At 38.8% G+C, this 21,716-nt stretch overlaps 1 protein-coding gene across 1 annotated transcript in view; it reads left to right on the top strand.

Annotated features, from left to right (window-relative positions):
• LOC122549252 (eukaryotic translation initiation factor 3 subunit E) overlaps positions 1-19,063 on the top strand; it is a 156,995-nt gene extending 137,932 nt beyond the window's left edge. Inside the window, exons 11-13 of the mRNA XM_043688743.2 lie at positions 1,557-1,659; positions 5,811-5,945; positions 18,866-19,063. Of these exons, the coding sequence (XP_043544678.1) occupies positions 1,557-1,659; positions 5,811-5,945; positions 18,866-18,904 (277 nt within the window). The 3' untranslated portion in view covers positions 18,905-19,063. The remainder of the gene's footprint in view (positions 1-1,556; positions 1,660-5,810; positions 5,946-18,865) is intronic.
• The last annotated feature ends 2,653 nt before the right edge of the window (positions 19,064-21,716 follow it).

The raw sequence follows: 21,716 nt of genomic DNA, 5'->3' as shown, positions 1-21,716 counted from the left end.
TTGACAGATTATTAATTTGCTGTTCAATGAACTTGTTGTGGTGCTTGGTTGCTAAGAGTAGTTAAGGCAGATACTATGACATATTCTAAAGAAAAGTTACATAGCATTTGAAACAGTAGCTGAAACAATCAAGCAGGGCAACAAGACCAGTGTGGATTCATCTACAAAACAATCCAAGGGAAAAAAGGGGTTAAATGGCATCCTTACTTTATCTAAATTACTTTAAAATTCTGTGGGGAGGGGAAGTCTGTCTACTTTTCTCGCTCTCAACTGACCAATGTCAGGCCGCTGTTGTTTCAGTTACCAGTACAATTGGCAACTTGTTCATCTTTATGATTTTGTGTTCACTAACCCACTTTATATTTGTCTGGCACGCTCTCTCGCTGTCTGTCTGTCTCGCTCTCTCTCTCGCTCTTGCTCTCTACCCTCCTCAGTTCTCTCCCTTCTGTTTATTTCCCACCCATCCTAACTTTCTCTTATCTCTCTCTTTTTCTCTCTCTCGCTCTCTCGCTCTCTCTCTCGCTCTCTCCCCCGTCCCTGCCATCTCCCCCTGCTTCCCCACCTCTCTCTCTTCACCCCACCCTTTTCTCTCTCTCGCTCTCTCTTTCTTCCCCCACCCCCACAAGCACACTCCTCATTTATTTCTCCTCCATCCACACTTTCTCCCTATTTCATGTGTTTGTTCAGTGCCAGTTTTCCTGGGCTCCCAGTCCTACTAATCCTCACCATCTAATTTCTTTTCATGATGCCCTGTAGCTAACATTAGAAATGGTTCCCTTTTATTTGATGCATTCTCCCTTCATTTCATACTATAGTTTGGCCTTCACTTTCCTTTCATTGAAAAAGGCCCTTAACCCTGATGTTTTGAAGAATCAGCACTTTCCATGATGGGTGTTTGGATAACTTATTTCTCTGGTTCGCTATTATGACTTGACAATGTTAAAAGTTAAAACAAATATTAAAATTTTGCTTATGGAAGTGTTTATTTATATTTAAAGCCTAATTATTACAAATCATGTGTGTGAAATCAGAAGTTTGCAATATTGTTTCAGTAATACTTCAGATAGTTGAAGTTAGTGGGCAGCACGGTGGCACAGTGGTTAGCACTGCTGCCTCACAGCGCTAGAGACCCGGGTTCAATTCCCTCCTCAGGTGACTGACTATGTGGAGTTTGCACGTTCTCCCCGTGTCTGCGTGGGTTTCCTCCCACAGTCCAAAGATGTGCAGGTCAGGTGAATTGGCCATGCTAAATTGACCGTAGTGTTAGGTAAGGGGCAAATGTAAGGGTATGGGTGGGTTACGCTTCGGCGGGTCGGTGTGGACTTGTTGGGCCGAAGGGCCTGTTTCCACACTGTAATGTAATGTAATGTAAATGTAATCTTAACAAAATGAAGCCCTGTTCATTGAAAATCTCTTGGTCATACCTTTTGGATTCTACAATTAACGATATGCCTTTTTAACAAGCCAGAGAACAATATGCAGATCTATTAGAAGTTGTATGAAGATATGTGATGGAACTGTGCTGTTTAAGATATTGTTTTTCCTTTTCAATGCAGCATGCTTGCAGAGAAACTAAATATGACTCCTGAAGAAGCAGAGAGATGGATTGTCAACCTAATTCGAAATGCAAGGCTGGATGCAAAAATAGATTCAAAACTGGTAAGAGCTTTTTTGTTTGGATTGTGTTTGGCTCTGTTAGAATGTGATCTAATGTGTCATTACCAAATGTTGAAGTTATAAAGGCTGAGTATTTAATAACCCAAGTCAAGTATTTGAATTTGTCATTGTTTGTCTCCAGAAGATTCCTCAGCTGCTAACCCTCTAAATAAAAGTGAAATAACATATTAATGCACAGCGACAGCCTCTATCGATGTTCTTCCTGCCAATAGTGTAAACTCCTGAATGGCAGAGTGGCGTTCTGTTTCACAGTACATACTTTTAACGTTGTAATATGTCTCAAAGCAACAGTATTAGATCTGTGCTGTTAGTATTTTATTATTCTTCTGTGGGTTTGTTGCAGATCTTTTGTTTTCAAATACACAAATGTTAGGCATCCAAGCTACATGTAGCCACTTATTCATATCAGGACACAAAAGTTAGGAGCAGGAGTAGTATACAGCCTTTTGAACCTCTGCCATTCAATAAAGCCATCATTGGACTTGCACTTTCCCACATAATCTTCCGATTCTTGACCAAAGATCTGTTAGTCTCAAGTTTGAAAATACTTGAGGACAAGCATCCATTGCTGTCTGCAGTTTTGAATTCTAAAGATTCAGTTGCCTAAGAGGGAAGAAAGTCTCTCGTCTCCATCCTAAATGGCTGATCCCCTAATCCTGTGACGTTGACCTTTAGCCTGGACTATAGCCAAGAGAAATGGCGTTTCAGCTTCTAACTGTATGGTCTCACTAAAGTTCTGTACAATTGAAGCACAACTGACTTGACTTGCATTCAATCCCCTTTCAATAAATGATAACATGTCTTCCTAATTGCTTGCTATTACTACGTATTAACTTTGAGATTTATATACAAGGGTGCTCTGAATATTAGCATTTACCACTCTTCACCTTTGCTAAAACAGGGAGGTGATGGCCTTATCGCCAGAATATTAATCCAGGTAATGTTCTGGGGATCTGGATTTTAAAATCCCATTATGGTAGATGGTCGAATTTGAATTCAATAAAAAATCTGGAATGAAGTATCTAATGAAGACCATGAAACCATTGTCAATTGTTGGAAATCGCCCATCTGGTTCACCCAATGTATTTGAGTCTAGGTAACTGCCATTCTTATCTGGTCTGGGTACAGCAATGTGATTGACTGACTATGGACAATTCGGGGTGGGCAGCAAATATTGGCCTAGCCAGTGAAGCCTACATCTCATGATTAAACAAATACATATTTTTTATTCTGCCCAAAGTAGTTTCACAATTCTCCACACTATACTCATTTAGCTGATTTTCCTTTTTGAAACCAGTCACTTAACCTGTAGATACTTTTCGCCATGTCTGTGCAGTGTCCTTAAACTCCGTGGAAACACCAACTGTATGTTGTTTGCAAACTTAGCTATATCACATGCTTTCCCCAACATTAACCTCGACTTTAAAAAGCTGAGAGGCGAGCACTGATCTTTGACCTTCGTTATTTGCACCTTGCCATCTTGAAAATAACCCAGTCATTCCTACTGTTCTTTGTCTGTCCAGCAATCCTCACCTATTGTTTTGGATATGTCTGAAACTTTCTTAACCGCGCTGCCGTACCTTTTGGACAGGTGTGACCACTGAATGCTAAAATAAGAGTTCGGTGTCTGGCAAGAGCTTCATTTAGTCAGCGCAGGGGCTCATGATGTGACTTTCTAACAAAACAAAATAATACATTGATTTCCTTGTGTTCTCCAGACACTAAAAATCAATTTGATTGCACTGATCCAAACAGAAAAATTCTCTTGATACAATCCACAGCTTCCAGCGCTCTCCTTCAGTGTGATGGTGCACGTTTCTTTAGGTGTATTTGAATTGTTGACTTCTTCATTTCTCCAAATTTGGGCATTATAGATGGATTTATTACCACGTCTTTGGGCAAATACCATGTTTTTAAAACTTTTTTTATGCATCTGGCAAACTATGGAAAGAGGAGTAAAGATTTTTCATATGGCTGTGTTTTCAAATTTGTAACTCGTGTTGAGTTAACCAGATGACCTTATCTGATATTAAAGTAATCTGATTACCTTTTTGTGAATCTGTGGACTGGAGTGTCATTTATATTTAGAGCAGTGAAGTTCCTACAGTAACTTGTAGGAAAGTTTTAGTTTTACATATTGAAGAGTTGGTTGATTGATTTGTCACCATCTTTTCATGGCAACTTTACAGTTTCATCTTTGCTAACTTTGGAACATGATGACTGTTGTCTGGCTGACAAACTCTAGAAAGAGCTACGTTTTTAAAAAAAAATTGAATAATGATTCAAGGGTCACTGTTTCATGTGGTTGTACAATAGCTGTTTCTTTTTCACTCATTAGGTTACAATAAAATAATTATTCCTATGATAGCACTTGTAGTGACTTTTCAGAGATTCCTCTGCCTGAGACCCTCATGGTCATAGATTTTCTGACATCCTAACACTAGTTCACGTGTCTTTTTTCGCCTATTGAACAGCAAATCTGATTTTCATTCTTATGAAAATTTATGTTGTCAAACATCCACCATGTACATAAGTAAACTGATTCTGAATGCTACAACCTTTATGGTTCTGAACCCTCGGCTAGGCTTATTACGATATTGTAATTTCTCCAACTAAATATGGGGAAGACCAAAACCATTGCTATATTTAATCTCAATGAATTTTGAAGCACACATGCACATCAACACGAAGAAGAAATGTTCTCATTAAGCAGCATTGCCCTACCTTCCTCACTCCCTACCTTAGCTCATCTGCTGCTGAAACTCTCATCCATGCTTTTATTGCTTTGAACTTGACAAATCCAATGTACTCTTGGCTGACCTCCAACTTCTATTCATAAGTTTGAGGTCATTTGAAATTCTGCCTATGTCCTAATTTGCGATAAGCTCTATCCACCCATCACTTTTGTGCTTATTGATCAATATTTGCTCCCAGTTAGCCAATGTTTTCAAATCCCTCCATGTCCTTCCGTTTCCTATCTCTAATCTTTTCCAGCCCTACCGTTCTTCAAGATGATTATGCAGCTCTCATTCTGTCTGCTTAAATGTCCCAAAATTAAATCATTCTACAATTGGCACCATGCTTTCAACCATCAAGGCCCCAAATGCTTCACCCCTTGAGACACTCCTTAAAACCTATCTCTTGGATGTAGCTCAGTGTCAAATTTGTTTGCTCCAAGGCATTTCCTTGGAAATTTGCCACTGTGCTCCATTAAAAGTGCTTTAAAAATACAAGAGCTTATCAAGAAATCATTTGCTACAGTGGTGATTAATGTTTATAAAAGTTCATACTCAGTATTTAGTGTATTTCAAGTTTAAAGGTTGAGTGAAATCAAATACATGTGAGAGTTCATTGAGAGGTATTTTCTTAACAATGCTATTTCATGCCAAATTGAAAGGATATGTTTTCCTCTGTGGCCTTTGTATTAAAGGCAAAGGTGTGTGTTTATATATGCCGTAGCCAATGCAAGGTAACACATTCTGTCCAGTTTAAGTGGATGGATAATCCTACAAAATGTTAGCATCGTTGCAATTATAGTTTTTCTTGTATGCCAGTTTCATGTTTATGATTTAACAGAAATTTATACTAATTTTTCCAGAGGCATGTGATTTTTCTCGCAAGTACCATATATACTCGAGTAATAGTTGATCTCATGTAAAAGTCAACCCCCTATTTTTGGCCAAATAACCTGGAATTTTCCATGTAGCTTGTGTAAAAGTCGACCCTAGTTTTTCACACCTAACAGATCAATGTTTATGAGTCAGTGTGCCAGTTGCCACGTCCTGCTCCAGCTTTCCAGTCTGCCAGTTGTTCCGCTCTGCTCCCAGTCTTCCAGTCCACTGGCTGTTGTGTTCCAGTCCGGGTTTTCAGAATTACGCACAATTCATTTTTTTTTCTCATCTGTTTCTAGATCAGTTGGGCTTCTGCTAATGGTGCGGTATGAATTTTGACGAGCATGAATTTCCGCCCCTCAAAAGTAGTATCCATGTAATAGCCGCCCCCATAAATTTAACCTTAAAAAGTAGTCAAAAAATTTGACTATTACTCAAGTGTATATGGTATATAAACTCATTGAAATTGATTGAAAATTTCCAATGATCTTTTTTGTTGAGCTACTTTTTTTTTGTTTTTAGGGGCATGTCGTCATGGGAAACAACGCTGTGTCCCCTTATCAGCAGGTCATTGAGAAAACAAAGAGCCTCTCTTTTCGGAGTCAGATGTTAGCCATGAACATAGAAAAGAAAATGAATCAAAACAATAGGACAGAGGTAAGATCTGTGGACTTGTTTAAGCATAGCCTCTAGACCACAGAGTCCCCATATGAGCATCTGTGTTGGACAGAAGTGCAGTACGAAGAGTGAAGACTTTGTATTATACTAAATTCGGTAAATTGGGGTTAGTTAGCATCCCATCTTAAATAAAAGCAAAATACTCTGAATCCTGGAAATCTGCAACTTAAAACCCAGTGCTGGGGAAACCTCAGCAGCTCTGAAGAGTCATATTTGACTCGATGTATTTATTGTTTGTTTCTTTCTTCTCGGGTGCTGACTAAGCTCGAGCTTTTATAGCACATTTTTAAATTACTTATCTTTTAACATGAGGCTTCATCTTAAATTTGTTAACATTTTTGGAGAACAATAGATTTTTTTTTTGGACAGTCAAGTCATTGAGCGAAAGGAAGTAGTGCTAGAGGTAAAATGGTGTCAGAATGTCCATCATTTTATTGAATCACAGAGCCAGCTCAAGGGGCCTGAATGGCCTACTCTTGTTCCTATTTCTTATGTTCTAATGTTAAAAATTGTGACCATTTCTCAGTGACACGTTGTACAGTGCAATAGTTAAAAATAAGTATGTAATTGAATGTCATTCTAAAATTATGACCACCAATCTCTGATTAAATGAGTTTAGATTATTCTAAATCCACCTTCATAAATTAGCGTAAAGTTAAGAGTGAAGTAAATTGTTCAATGCTAAAAATGGTTCATGCAATTTGCAAATGATGGTGAATACTGATAATTATATTTGCTTAATTTTATCCAGATAACTACAAATTACTTTCCATTTCCACAAATGTGCAAATTGGATAAGAGGTCCTAAACAATTTGTAGCACAATATAGCAGTTAGTATATTGTAACTTCTTCCTGGTTTTTAAGTTTGTCAACTCGTTATTGTTTCAGTTGCAGCTTTTTACATGCATCCATTTTGTATTTTAAAAATAATTGCAAGGACAAAGTTTCTGATTTAGGTTCTGTTTATTACATTTCAAACCTGTATGGGTGGAGTGATGATAGTATTTCATTTCTCGGATATTGGGGAGAAATAAACTGTCCACTGGGGTGAAAGGACAGTGTACCTATGGGAGTTTTCAAATCTACTCATGTAAATTTGGTGCTTCATATAGACTTAGATTATTTTCAATGATTGCACAGATTAGCGAATTGTGAACCAGTTGCATTTCCTCTGCTTCAATTAGAAAACTTGACTACTGATGATGTATCTACTAGTTGAATCCTCTAGAAATATGATGCACTGTTTACCTAAAGGTTTTCCCGAAATACTGAACTCAGTATAATTCTCTGACCATATTAACAGTTTCTTTCTTATGTCTGGTTCTAATAAACAGTAACAAAACTGAGCTCCATTGTTTAAGTAAAGTTAATTTGCTGTGATTCATTTTGTACTGTATAATGAAATTATTGTGTATTTTTTTAAAAAGTTTGTAATCTTTGTAGAATTTGAGAGGACTACATACTTTATTTGAAAGGCAAGTATTAAAAAGGAAATGTAGATGTGAGTACAATGAGTTTGTCGATATGGTCCTTGTACTTTAATTGAAGCACTGATATCCCGAGTCTGCCTTTCCAGTGGAGCTGTGACACAGTAATAGGATTCGCCATCAGTGAGGGAAAGAATTGTGCAAGATTGATTAAACACTCTTGTCAGTCATTGATTGTTGTTTTCTTCCTTGTTCTCTGTCATGGTGGGAATATAGTTTAGGTGGAGAGAAGCATATGGACAAGCTGTGTGCCAATGAAAGAACTTCCATCTATGCTGAGAAGGAACACTCTTTGCCTTGTATTTCCAAGTGCAGCCAGAAAGGGCATGCTCAACACCATGTCCACACAGCTTGCGACTATAGTTCCTCCTCATTCGTTCAATCTTTGTAAGCCAATCAAAAGGCTGACATGCAATACTAAGGAAATACTCGACAACACTGCATCTGTTCTGCAAGCAGAACCCTTTCACAAGTACCTACCCAAAGGTTACCTCCACTTTATTCCTCACTTCATCATGTGTGCCATTTATTGCTTTTTTTACAACCTTTTTAAAAACGTTTGTGAAGTTTTGTGTTGTGTGTTTGGCTTCTTTTATTATCAACTTTAAATTTCAGATTATAATTTGTGCCTATTTGTTGAGAAAGGGACACTGTTAACACTTTTGGCAATTCTTTATTGTTTGTGTTCTTAATTGCCTCTCTGTTTGACAATTCTTGGTGATCTTAACACCTAATGTCACAAAGAGAGTGGTTTCACTTGTCCAAAGTTAGAGAAGTTCAGAGTTTTCCCCTAGGAAGGAACAAAAAAACATTCTGTGAAATTATTTTGGTGCTTTGATATAACCAAGACGGGTAATGGGATCTGCCTCACCAGAAAGTGGCTAAATAACATTTTAGGCTTCAAATGCCAAATAAATTTATGGAACATAAGAACAAGTAATACCATATTTCATGATAATACTTAAGCTTTAAGTAATGAGGAGTAAGTTTCTTTGCAGTTCCAAATATGGAAGTTCTTTGGCTTAATTTAGTTCTGAGTAGAACAAAATTTGCTAAGTACCATTCCTCTTCAATAAAAGTCGGCAAGTGAATTGAGCAAAACAGCCAGTGATGGATTACAGAAGGTTCTTATCGAAGTATCAGTCACAACAGTGCTGATTTTGGTCACTGAGAAATATAGAATCTGGTGAATACATCTATTTTGTGTATCTCGTCAGGACAAACCATAGTGATTTAATTAAGTAATAAATTGGGGCAAAGTTGCCTTACTTCACCTCAAATCCACTCTCCCCACTTGCTTTCTAAAGAGATAATTGCATTTACTACTTCACTGATCAAATACTCTGATACCTAGCTGTGTATCTGTGGGAAAGTTATATGTCAGGCAATTTCTGCCTATTAAAGTGGTGGGAAAGATGGACATTCTGGTACTGAGACTGTGTGGAAATGAATTTCTTGTTTTTCTTGTCTTTCTATTCTAAGCTTTTTTGTCATCTTTCTTGAGATATTTAGAGCACCACTTCCAAGTCCATCACGTTATTCTGACTGAGAACTGAATTTTGACTATAAAGGAACTGCCTTTCCTAATCGTGTGGGGCACTTCCACCACACACTGCAGTGGTGTACGAAGGCAGTTCACCATAACAGAAAGTGTGGCGCTGGAAAAGCACAACATGTCAGGCAACATCGGAGGAACGGGGGAGTCGATGTTTCAGGGCATACGCCCTTCATCAGGAAGGCCCGAAACGTCGACACTCCTGCTTCTTGGGTGCTGCCTGACCTGCTGCACTTTTCCAGTGCCGCACTTTTCGACATTGATCTCCAGCATCTGTAGTCTTTATTTTCTCCCAGTTCACCATAACCTCAAGAGCAACGAGCGGTGGGCAAAATGCTGGTCTGACCAGGCGCATGCACATTCTGAGCAAATCACAATTAATAAAAATAAATGTTACCATCATTTGCAATTGCAAGTGGTCCTTCAAAACCAAGTAGCTAGTGTACCTCAGTGACTGCTTGATATATCAGGTGCAAATCGAGGAATTATCTTGATTACATTCATATCCTAACATCCGGTTAATTTGCTGTGTATTGTAAGCTTCGAATTCTGGACAACATTTAGAATATAATCTTTACACTGTAGATCCACAACCTGTTTAATTTTAAAGCAGGTAACCTTGAACAGTCTGTACCTACTGAGCCTCTAAATTTGTGCAATTATGCCAAACGTAACAGTGCATAACATAATTATCTTGCTCTTAAATGACTGTGCTTTTAGTATCAAGGGAGTTTTTTTTTAGATTATTTAAATGTTAGATTTCATTCCAATTCCAATTTAATATGGGCATTTTTTAGATCAGGAACTACCAAACAACACTGGCCCCTTGCTCAACATCACTGCTTTTTCCTCTTTGCATCTCCTGTCAAGGGGAATTCTAATTTTGCTCCGTTTCCTGAAGTGTAAATACTGATAAGGGAACAAACGAGCCTCTAGGACAGTGAGGTGGTGGGGTCAATTTTTCAGAGAGTCTATAGAAACTTAAAACACAAAAGAAGACCATTGAGCCTGTTGTGCCTCTGTCAGCTCCTGAAAGAGTTATTACCCTGTTCTTTGCTGTAACTCTAAGTATGCATTTAATGATCTTAAAAATTGTTGAACCTTATAGCATTTCAGACAGAGCATTCCAAATTACCATAACTCACTGCATAATTTTGTATTTGGGTCAAGATCTCAACTAGTGGTAATACTGGACAAGTCCGATCCAGAGTGAAACCTGTTTTAATAGATTGTAGGTTTTATTTTTGCAGTTTGGTTACGGTGATGGTTAGTTGCTGAATATATTCACACAGGTTCCGAATGTTCTTTAATAAAAGGGAACATAATTTTTAAGCATTTTTTTGAATACACTCTGACAGTTTAGCAAAATCTTCTCCTTTATAGGTACTAAGTCCCATTGAAGTTTCACTCCTAACTTGACTCATTAATTTCTTTCTTTCCTCTGTTACCAGCTCTGATGGCCTGAAAACTTATTTTTAGTTCTGACATTTAGGAAACTTTTACAAGTGCTAAACCTAGAGACTTTACAAACTAATAAACCAACCACCTGATACGTAAATTGTTTTTCTGAACTGAAATCTGATTCTTCTCAAACTACTGGTGACCCCTCACCAATTTATGATACACTGAACAACAAAACTCAGCATTGTAGACACATTAATTAATTCCAAAGATATCTTACTAGGCATTTCATTTAAGTCACATGCTTTCTTGGAAATAGTATACTCAGTTCACTATTTGGAATGACTTTCTGATGTTTGTTAAAAAGGCCTTCACAATTCAAAGTACAAATCTGTTTTACTTCAATGTTAAGCTCTACATTCCCACTAATAAATGTGTTATGAACTTTTATAACACCTTCCTCTTCATAGTTCTCTGGCTGTTGCTAAAATCTTTAAACCTTGGGGTGTTTTACTTTGGAATATTGCAGAGGAAAAATGATTGGTTTAGTTTTAGAGAAAGTGAAGAATTACTGACTTGCATTAATTGTTTGAGGATAGGAAGAGTTGAGCATATGCCTATGAAATCTTTAAACACGAAAATGGGTTATTTAAAAAAATCATATTTTACTTTACAGGACCAGTGCTTTCTGGAATGGAGTGCTGAAGTATGCTAAAGAGAATGGAATCACTGAAATTCCTTTAAGACAACCTGTTGTGATGTTCAGAAATACTTCCAGTTGCTGCTTAACTGCTAGAACTTGCTTGGTCACCAAGAATCGGAGAGAAATATTCCAAGATTTTTCCTGTATTGGCCAATAGATTTAAAAAAAAAACAGAATACTCAACAGATTAAGTAGTCTTTGTGGTGAAAACCAAATATGATCTTCCATCGAAATTGGAAAGTTTTCAAAATAAACAGCTTTTAGTCAGAGATCTTGGACTACAATGTAAAATGTAACCCTGCCCATAACAGATTTTACCCTTCCAAACATAACTCTCCTCCTCTACTCCCAGTGCCTGACCATCAACTATAACACAAGTCAGGAGTGTGATAGAACCCTCCCCATTTGCCATAATAAGTGTAGCTTCTCTGATTCTCAGGAAGCTTAACACTATTGAAGACAAGGCAATCTACTTGATTGGCACATCATCTACTACTTTTAACATCATTAATGCACAGTGACAACTATGTGTACCATTTATACAATGCACTGCAGTAACTCAGAAATGCTCCTCCACCGGTGTCTTCTGAACTTGTTACATCTACACTTAGAAGGATAAGAGGAGCAGATGTATGGCAACATCATTACCTGCAAATTCCCCTCTAATTGATATACCGTCCTTAATTGGAAGTGGATTGCTGTTTCTGCAGTGTCACTGGGCCAAATTCTGTCCTTAGCAAAATAAAATTAAAGAACTGTAAATGCTGGGAATATGCGTCAGAAATAACTTTTTTTCCTCTGCAGATGCTACCAGACCTTCTGAGTTTCCTCAATGCTTTCTGTTTTTGTTTGCCTTCCTAACAGTGCTGTGGGTGTCCCTAAACTGCAAGGACTGCAACAGTTTCAGAAGCAGCTCACCACCATTTTCTCTAGAGCAATCAGGAATTGACAGTAAATGATGCTTCAGCCAGTGACACTGATCCCTTAAACAAATTAACCAATACGCTGTCTCAACAGGAATCCTGATTTGCTCATATCAGTCTAACTGTTAAATGCATGGTTTTTTGAGGACCACATCAAGTATACAAAAAAACCCTGGCAATGAAGTTCTGTTTACAGAGAGGATGAAAATGGTGTACATGGAAGAATCAGAAGACCAGAATCTAGAATTCTGGGCAAGGAGAGGAAGAATGAGAAAGGAAGGATGGCAAATCATGAAATAAATGAGCATACTTGTGTAGACCTGATTCAGAATGAAATGTAGAAGAGGGTAATCACATTCAGTGGAACATCGGTAAAATATGAATTGGGCTGGGTCAGAAAGTGCAAATCTACTTTCAAACATATTGAAGACTATTGAGTAATTATGATTTTATGATCCTACTCAAGTGCTGGAAAGAAGCTTCTTTCACGCTCCTTTGGCATATGGAGCATAACTCTGGTGCTTAGTATAAAATAGCATTTAGAAGCACTGGAAAAGGTGATTGATCAGTTCTGGTAAACTGCAAGTTTGTATCTATTGGGGAAATCATGTTTGACAGGTTTATTGGAGTTCTGAGGAAATGGATAAAGGAACCTAGTTGGAGTCCTTAACATAGATTTTCAGAATACGTTTGGTGAGAAGCAAGATCAGAGATTATTTGGAAAATTTAAAAGTCATGGTGTAGGGAGTGCCATATTGACATGGATAGAACTCTAGATAACTAACAGAAAATGAAGTAGAAAACAGTGACATTCTCTGATTGGTAAGATGCTTGCTTGAAGCTCAAATTAGAATTTATATAAATGACTTAGATGATTGCTGACTTTTTAAATGATGTAGCTAGGTGGTAATTTGAGTTGTGAAAGAGATATAGGAGGCCTTAGTGGGATATAGGCAGGTGAAGTATCTGGACAATGAACTGACCAACAGTATAGAGTCCTCGAGATGTACAGCATGGAAACAGACCCTTCGGTCAAATTCATCCATGCCAACCAGAGATCCCAACCTAATCTAGTCCCATTTGCTAGCACTTGACCCATACCCCTCTAAATTCTTCCTATTCAGATATCTATCCAGATGCCTTTTTAATGTTGCAATTGTACCATCCTCCTCCACTTTCTTTGGCAGCTCATTCCATACACGCACCACCCTCTGCATGAAAACGTTGTCCCTTAGGTCCCTTTTAAATTTTTGCCCCCTCACCCTAAACCTATGCCGTCTAGTTTTGGACTCTTCAACCCCAGGGAAAAGACTTTGTCGATTTAACCTATTCATGCCCCATATGATTTTATAAACCTCTAAGGTCATCCCTCAGCCTCCGAAGCTCCAGGGAAAACAGCCCTCGCCTATTCAGCCTCACCCTTATAGCTCAAATCCTCCCACCTTGGCAATGTCCTTGTAAATCTTTTCTGAACCCTTTCAAGTTTCACAACATCCTTCCGATAGGATGGAGACCAGAATTGCACGCAATATTCCAAAAGTGGCCTAACTAATGTCTTGTACAGGGTAAAAACAATGACTGCAGATGCTGGAAACCAGATTCTGGATTAGTGGTGCTGGAAGACCTCCATCCGCCATGACCAGGCCTCCAAGCCCTCCGTTTTTTTCCTCTCCCGACGTCCCCAACAGTACCCTTCCACCGACACACTTATTCGTTTGGCTGAACTGGTCCTCACCCGTAACAATTTCTCCTTCGAATCCTCCCACTTCCTCCAGACCAAAGGGGTAGCCATGGGCACACGTATGGGCCCCAGCTATGCCTGTCTCTTTGTCGGCTACGTAGAACAGTCAATCTTCCGTAATTACACCGGCACCACTCCCCACCTCTTCCTCCGCTACATTGATGACTGCTGCATTGGCGCCACCGCGAGGAGGTTGAGCAATTCATCAACTTCACCAACACATTCCACCCTGACCTTTAAATTTACCTGGACCATCTCTGACACCTCCCTCCCCTTCCTGGACCTCTCCATCTCCATTAATGACGACCGACTTGACACTGACATTTTTTACAAACACACTGACATTTTTTATAAACCCACCGACTCCCACAGCTACCTGGATTACACCTCTTCCCACCCTACCTCTTGCAAAAATGCCATCCCGTATTCCCAATTCCTCCGTCTCCACCGTATCTGCTCCCAGGAAGACCAGTTCCATCACAGAACATATCAGATGCCCAATGCATCTCGTCCACATCCCGCACCTCCGCCCTCAGACCCCACCCCACCCCTCCAACCGTAACAAGGACAGAACGCCCCTGGTGCTCACCTTCCACCCTACCAACCTTCGCATAAACCAAATCATCCGCTGACATTTCCGCCACCTCCAAAAAGACCCCATTACCAGGGATGTATTTCCCTCCTCACCCCTTTCCGCCTTCCGTAAAGACTGTTCCCTCTGTGACTACCTGGTCAGGTCCACGCCCCCCCCCCCCCCCCACAACCCTGGCACCTTCCCCTGCCACCGCAGGAACTGCAAAACCTGCGCCCACACCACCTCCCTCCCCTCCATCCAAGGCCCTAAAGGAGCCTTCCACATCCATCAAAGTTTTACCTGCACATCCACTAATATCATTTATTGTATCCGTTGCTCCCGATGCGGTCTCCTCTACATTGGGGAGACTGGGCGCCTCCTAGCAGAGCGCTTTAGGGAACATCTCTGGGGCACCCGCACCAATCAACCACACCGCCCTGTGGCCCAACATTTCAACTCCCCCCCCCCCCCCCCCCCCCACTCTGCCGAGGACATGGAGGTCCTGGGCCTCCTTCACCACCACTCCCTCACCACCAGACGCCTGGAGGAAGAACGCCTCATCTTCCACCTCGGAACACTTCAACCCCAGCGCATCAATGTGGACTTCAACAGTTTCCTCATTTCCCCTTCCCCCACCTCACCCTAGTTCCAAACTTCCAGCTCAGCACTGTCCCCATGACTTGTCCGGACTTGTCCTACCTGCCTATCTTCCACCTATCCACTCCACCCTCCTCACTGACCTATCACCTTCTTCCCCTCCCCCACTCACCCTATTGTACTCTATGCTACTTTCTCCCCACCCGCACCCTCCTCTAGCTTATCTCTCCATGCTTCAGGCTCACTGCCTTTATTCCTGATGAAGGGCTTTTGCCCGAAACGTCGATTTTACTGCTCCTTGGATGCTGCATGAACTGCTCTGCTCTTCCAGCACCACTGATCCAGAATAATGTCTTGTACAGCTGCAACTTTCAAGGAACAATGAACCTGCACTCCAAGGTGTCTTTGTTCAGCAGCACATCCTAGGACCTTACCATTAAGTATATAAGTGCTGCTCTGACTTACTTTTCCAAAATGCAGCACCTCGCATTTATCTATTTGTGGGACAATGTAAAGTTGTCAATTTTGACAAGAAGAGTGTTATCCAAATGATGAAATTTTGCAAAGTTTAGAGATGGATCTGGATGTCTGCATTCATGAATCTGAAAAGGTTACTATTCAGTTGAGGAAATAATTGGGGAACCTAGTAGAATGTTTATTGGTTATTGAGATGGAAATTGAATAAATTGAGACAAGTTATAGAGAATGTTGGTGAGACCACATCTGGTGCATTGTGTGCAGTATTGGTTTCCTTATTTAAAGAAGGATATGGATGCATTGGAAGCATTTCAAACAAGGTTTACTGTACCTGGAATGAATTTGCTTTCTTTATGAAAAAAGTTTGAACAAGCAGCTTGGCTGTTATCCACCAGAATTTAGAAGTCAAATATTAAAACATGTGTGGTTCTGTCAGGTTTTGATATTTTGGATGTGGAAAAAGATGTTTCCACTGGATAATCTGGAAACTAGGGGTCACCCATGCAAGATACAGAGGAGAAGAAATGTCTTAAGAGTATCGTAAGCCTTTAGAACTCTACGTTCACCATCTTTGGAGGAAGAGAATCACTGAATAGTTTTAAAGGAGGTATAGGTAGATTCTTAATGAGCAAGGTGGTTAAATGCTTTTGGGAGGAGATGGGAAAGTGAACTAATTGGATCAGCCATGATCTTATTAACCGGTTGAAAAGGCTCAAGAATCCAAGTAGACTACTCTTTCCAGTTTCTATTTCATACAGACTTGCGTAGGAAAGATTGAACAGGCTGGATTTATTTTCTTGTATAAAGAGAAGGCTGATGGTGACCTAACTGAGTCTTCAACGTTAGGAAGGAGTTTGATGGTACGGGTCAGATTGTTTTTCCTTGTGGAGAACAGCAAAGAAATCCATTGGTGAATTCCAAAAAGAAATCTTTATGCAAACAATGAGATTATGGACGGAACTTGCTAACATAGGGAGTGATTGAATAGTATAATTGTATTTAAGAGGAAGTTGAATTTATACCTGCAGGAGAAATGAATAGAAGAAAATTGCAAGGGTCCAATGGAAGATTGTGAGGTGGTTTGAGTGGACCATAAATGGTAATAGGGTGTGATAGGTCTGAATGGCTTATTTCTATCTAATAGGCCCAAACAAGGATTGTTACCAATGAATCAAGTCTTGGAGAGCTACAATAATTTGGTCAACTCCCCATTTTATGATTGTGTAAATTGAAACATATTTGGTTGTTACATGGTTAATGAAGGATGTGGAGGGGTAGATCTGTTTTCTCTTGAAGGTTTTATAATGCATATGGCAGTGAATTTGCACTTGATACAATTGCCTTGCCTGTCCTACAACATCTGGATAGCTAGGCATCATGACAAAGTGCAAATGACCTTTCATATATTACAATTCTTTTTTAACTGAACTGAGTAGTTTTCCTTGGCTTAACAGATCAAGCTTCTGATGCTCTGCAGTACTAGTTTAATTCATGTAGTATGTTACTGCTCACCGATTAGAGCAACACTGACTGCGTTATGGAATGGTGGTGGTGGTTTATGGCTTTCTATTATGATGTACTGTCTTTATAATGAACATGGAAAACCACCATTGACATTTTTTTTCCAACTCCAGTCTGAACTTTGAGGTTGGCATTCCTTTATAAATGAGTCAGGATTGTTCTATACTGAGTTTACTGAAGTATGTACCCATTGAAAGTGGTGATTTTACTGAAAGATTTTAAACTTATTTGTGAAGGTCTTGTTTATCCTAATTTCTAACTCTATTGAAGATTTGAGGTAACATAACTGTTTGGCTAATCCTGCCTTGGACTGAATCCACTTAATTTTCCATTTAGTTTATTTCATACCAAGTATCCTCTAATGCTTTTCTACTATCAGATGTTTTTTTTTACCAAGAGGGAGAATTCTGAAAGCCAGGCCACTTTTGAGACCTGTTCAGGTATTCCCCTGTTGAGAAACAGGAAATATTTCCTATTCTGGAGTTGAGTCCCTAATTGACCAAGAATATTATCTGCCATTTGCCTTGCCTTTGTTGAATTGTTTAATTGGAATGTGCTTAGGAGTCAAAATCGCTGAACTTAGAAAATCTGCAAAGTGCATTTATAGACCAATTTATTATAAATGTGCTTATGCAAATCCTTTAATGTTTGAGCTAAAACTTACTCATTTTCCTTTTAGAAAACTGAAATCATACTAAATAATGTCATTAATGGAGGATTTGTAATTGGTGCACGCATGGCATTCATAGAAATTGTGTTGGGATAACTTGCAGATATTTGAGGTTTCTGTTGACAACCATTATTTCTGCATTATTCCAGCTTCTTCGCCATAATTTTATTTTCATTTTTCTCTCCTTTCTGGATTCGCTGACTTCTAATCCAATCTGTGGTCACGGCTGCAGTTTCAAGCTTTGGATGGTAGCAGCCAGCTCCTTGATCACAGACTGCTGCTATTACCACTCCAGGAACACTAAAAAACAATTTCAAGCTCTGTTGCCTTTCCCACAGACGAGAGGAAATTCGCAAGTTAGCTATTGTGGCTGACAGAGAGGGTCACTTCAGATGGGTGGTGATTAGCTCTGTGCAAGAAATCGTGCACAATGTATTTTTGTGCAGGATTTTTCTACCAGCTCTGTTGAAACATGGTCTTCAGTTTAGAAATAAAATTAAGTTGGAATGTTGCAAGGACGAATAAAATGATTTATTTTGATGGGATTGTCTTCTGTATATTTTGTCATAAGATGTACATATTTTGGAAAATTGTCTCATTGTTATGAAAGAAAAATTTTTTTAGGGGACAGTACTTGAAGGAGCTAAAGTCTAGTTTGTGTACACAGTCTGGCCAGCACTACATTTATTTATTGATTGATTATATTAAGAGTATGGTAGTCAGTTTGATGGATAATAGTTGAATTACAGATCAGCCATTAACTGAATGGTGGAACAGGCTAAAGGGATTGAATGGCTTCTCTTATTCCAAGGTGCAGAAGCTATGGTCATCTAATGTGCTTGTACCATAACCACCAGATCTCTTCCATTTCAGCAGGACGCTGCAGAGTCTTTTTTATTGTTGGTAAATCGTAAAATGTTAGTGTTGGATTTCCCATTTTTGGACTCTAACTGAAGCAGTGTGATGGAGTTCAGCTTATAAAAGTTGAAATGACTATGCTTCACACTTCAGACTCTTAATAGTTCAGTTGTTTTTGGGCATCTGTTTTTGGAACTCCTGAGACCATTTTCTAAACAGTGTAATGGCTGCTCAATATTAATTAAGTTACAGATTTCCTTATTCAGTAAGCTACAGTCTGTAATACTTGTAGACTCTAACAAGGTCTTAAGCTCTGAATATAGTCAGTTCATCAGATGTGCTAAATAAACTTAGTGTTTTTCCTGGTTTTGATTTCACTCTTGTTTTCCAGGCTCCTAACTGGACCACTACAGACTCTGGTTTTTACTGACAAGAACTACAGAAATGCGAGCAGATTGAAGTTTCCATCAGTGCTGAGTCGTTTGACATTCATCTTTAACAATAAATTTTTTTAAGTGCAAGACATTATTGTCATGTTTTGAAGTCCATATAAGTGGGAAAAAAATAAAATATTAACTTTTAAACATTTCATTCTTTTGATTTTTATTTTAGGATTATTTGTAGTCTGTCAATCCTTTTATCACTCAATAAAAGTTGTTCCTGTTGAGTGTTAGGACTACAAGAGAAATCAGTCTATTTATATTAAGTTATACTCTGCAGTGAGCTGATTGCAAATGATGTATTGTGCCATCAAGAGTTGGTAAAATGTTTGAAAGTATGTAAAAACCGTAATGTGGGCAACACTTAAAAGATAGCGTTAGGCAAGTTTCCTGATGAAGGGCTTTTGCCCGAATTGTCTATTTTCCTGCTCCGTGGATGCTACCTGACCTGCTGTGCTTTTCCAGCACCACTCGAACCATGATCTGTGTCATTCAGGTGATTTCAACTGCTTGATTTCAGTGAGTAATGTGTACACAACAGCTACTACTTGTCATTTAAGGCACAGTTATCTCCTTTAACAGTCAGATATTCACATCATTACCCTACCAGTCTGCTATTAGACTGGGAATGTACCTGTGTTATTAGTTTGAACAGACTCCTAGCACCAGCCTACCATCTGAAATATAATTATCCCTCTCAGTTTTCTTTATTTTAGTATGGCTTATTTGGTAACACACTTGCCTGAGAATCTGAAGGTAATGAGCCGAAGTCTCACACCAGAAACTTGGGTTCAACGTTCTGCTTGACACTCGGTGTAGTAATGAAGAAATGGAGCACTGTTTTGTCTGAGATGTTAAATCAAAGCCATCTGCCCTTTAAGGTGGATGTACAAGATGCTACAGCATTGCTTCAAAGAATAGGCAGATTTCCCCCTGTTCTGACCAATATTTATTAATCAATCAAAAGCATTAGAAAAAATAATTGCTCTTTTAGGATATTACCATTTTCAAATAAACTGTGATTCCCATAATATAACAATGACTGAACATCAAAAATATAAAATTGGCGGAAATGTGTTTTATTACCATGAAATGCTAACAGAATGCAATTTCACACTTTTTAAATTTTTTTCAGCTATAAGCTGTGATTACTGAGGAACTCTTAACCTGAGAAAAAATTGATGAGATGATTAATCAGTTTACTAAATTCAACTTTAATTAATGCTCTTCCACTCTTACTCAGTGATGTTTTATTTCATTAAATATTCCAAAATCAACCTGTGGAGCAGAAATGACAGGAGTGCCAAGAAATCGTCTCACCAGTTTGCTCAGTATCTGTATCAAAATGTCCATTTTGTCTGTGTCATCTCTTTAGGACTAACTGGATAACACTTCCTATGTACCTGTTTCTTCGCTAAGGCCCTGCAATTTTGTTCTTTTTAAGTATTTATCAAATTCCTTTTACAAAAGTTACTTTTGAATCTGCTCCTTCTGCCCTTTCAGTCAATGCTGTCTAAATTACGAGAACTTGTTATGTAAAGAAAGCTGTTCTTCTCTCCTCTGGCACATTTACCATTTATTTTAAATTTATCCCTGTCTGGTTACTAACCCACGGGAAACATTTCTCTGTCTTCTCTGTCAAAATGTTAAAATTGGAATACCTCTATTAAATCTCACCTTAACTTCTCTGCTCCAAGGAGAGAAGTCCCAGACTCTGTATTTCCTTCACTTTTGTAAATTAGTGGCTGATTATATCCAAATGTTTCAAAGAACTCATTAAATCCAACCACATGGAGCAAGAAAACTAAATATTGTAAATTCTGGAAATCTGGAGTAGAAACAGATGGTGGAAAATGTCAGCATCTTCAGAGAGAGGAGGGGAAGGTGATCAACCTTTCCTCTGGATTGGTTTAAGATGAGCAGCTGATATGGAGAAACAAAATTGGATGTGCTGCAGAGTTTAGATGAAGGCTGTTGATGCATTATTGATCCTTTTAAGTGCCAGTTAGATTATTCTGTCCAATTATGCTTTCCTCGCTTTAGGAGGGATGTTGAGGCCTTTGAGAGTGTTCAGAGGAGATTTGCCATAATTGTTCCAAAGATGAGGGCTTTATGTTACATGGTGAAGTTGGGATCCTTTTCCTTAGAACAGAAAAGGTTAATTGGAGATATAATAGAGGCATTCAAAAATTAAGCAAGGCTTTCAATAAAGAATGAAAAGGAGAAACTGTTTCTGGTGGCAGGAGAGTTTCCAACCAAAGGATTATAGGCTTAAAATGGTTGGAAAAGACAATTAGAGTTAAGTTTTTTTTCAATGCAGCAAGTTATGATTTGGATGCACTGAAAAGATTACCAGTGTTCTAGGATTGAGCTGGAGTCTCTGGGAATGGAGAAACATGCTGCCAATTAACCCAGAGACAAGTCACAAAAATATTATGATAAACACATTTACCTGTTAATAATTAAAGTACTGGAGAAGGTTAGTCAGCATGCAGGCTCCTTTACTGATGAATAGTGATCATCCAGTGGATAATGAGTCTTTTCATTTTTGGAATGGCCATAAGGAGGGGATGTCAGGCAAATGAAGGCAAGAGAGAATGGAGACAAGTGATTGATGAAATCTCCTGAAAAGTTCAACCGAGTTGGCAATCCAAAATGCACTTCATGAAAGTTCGTGGAAACTGGTTCAATGGTAATTTTCAAAACAATGTTTGAAAAGGAAACAATTTATAGGGCTATGGAAATCTGGCAGAGGGAGTTGAATTAAATGAGTAGTAGCTAAGAACTGTGGATGCTGCAGAT

Source organism: Chiloscyllium plagiosum, unplaced genomic scaffold, assembly GCF_037043375.1.
Source record: "Chiloscyllium plagiosum isolate Xiang-an unplaced genomic scaffold, Cpla_swu_hap1 HiC_scaffold_4, whole genome shotgun sequence".
NCBI lineage: Eukaryota > Metazoa > Chordata > Chondrichthyes > Orectolobiformes > Hemiscylliidae > Chiloscyllium > Chiloscyllium plagiosum.
The sequence above is the reverse complement of the archived record's forward strand: the minus strand, read 5'-3'. Positions and strand labels throughout refer to the sequence as shown.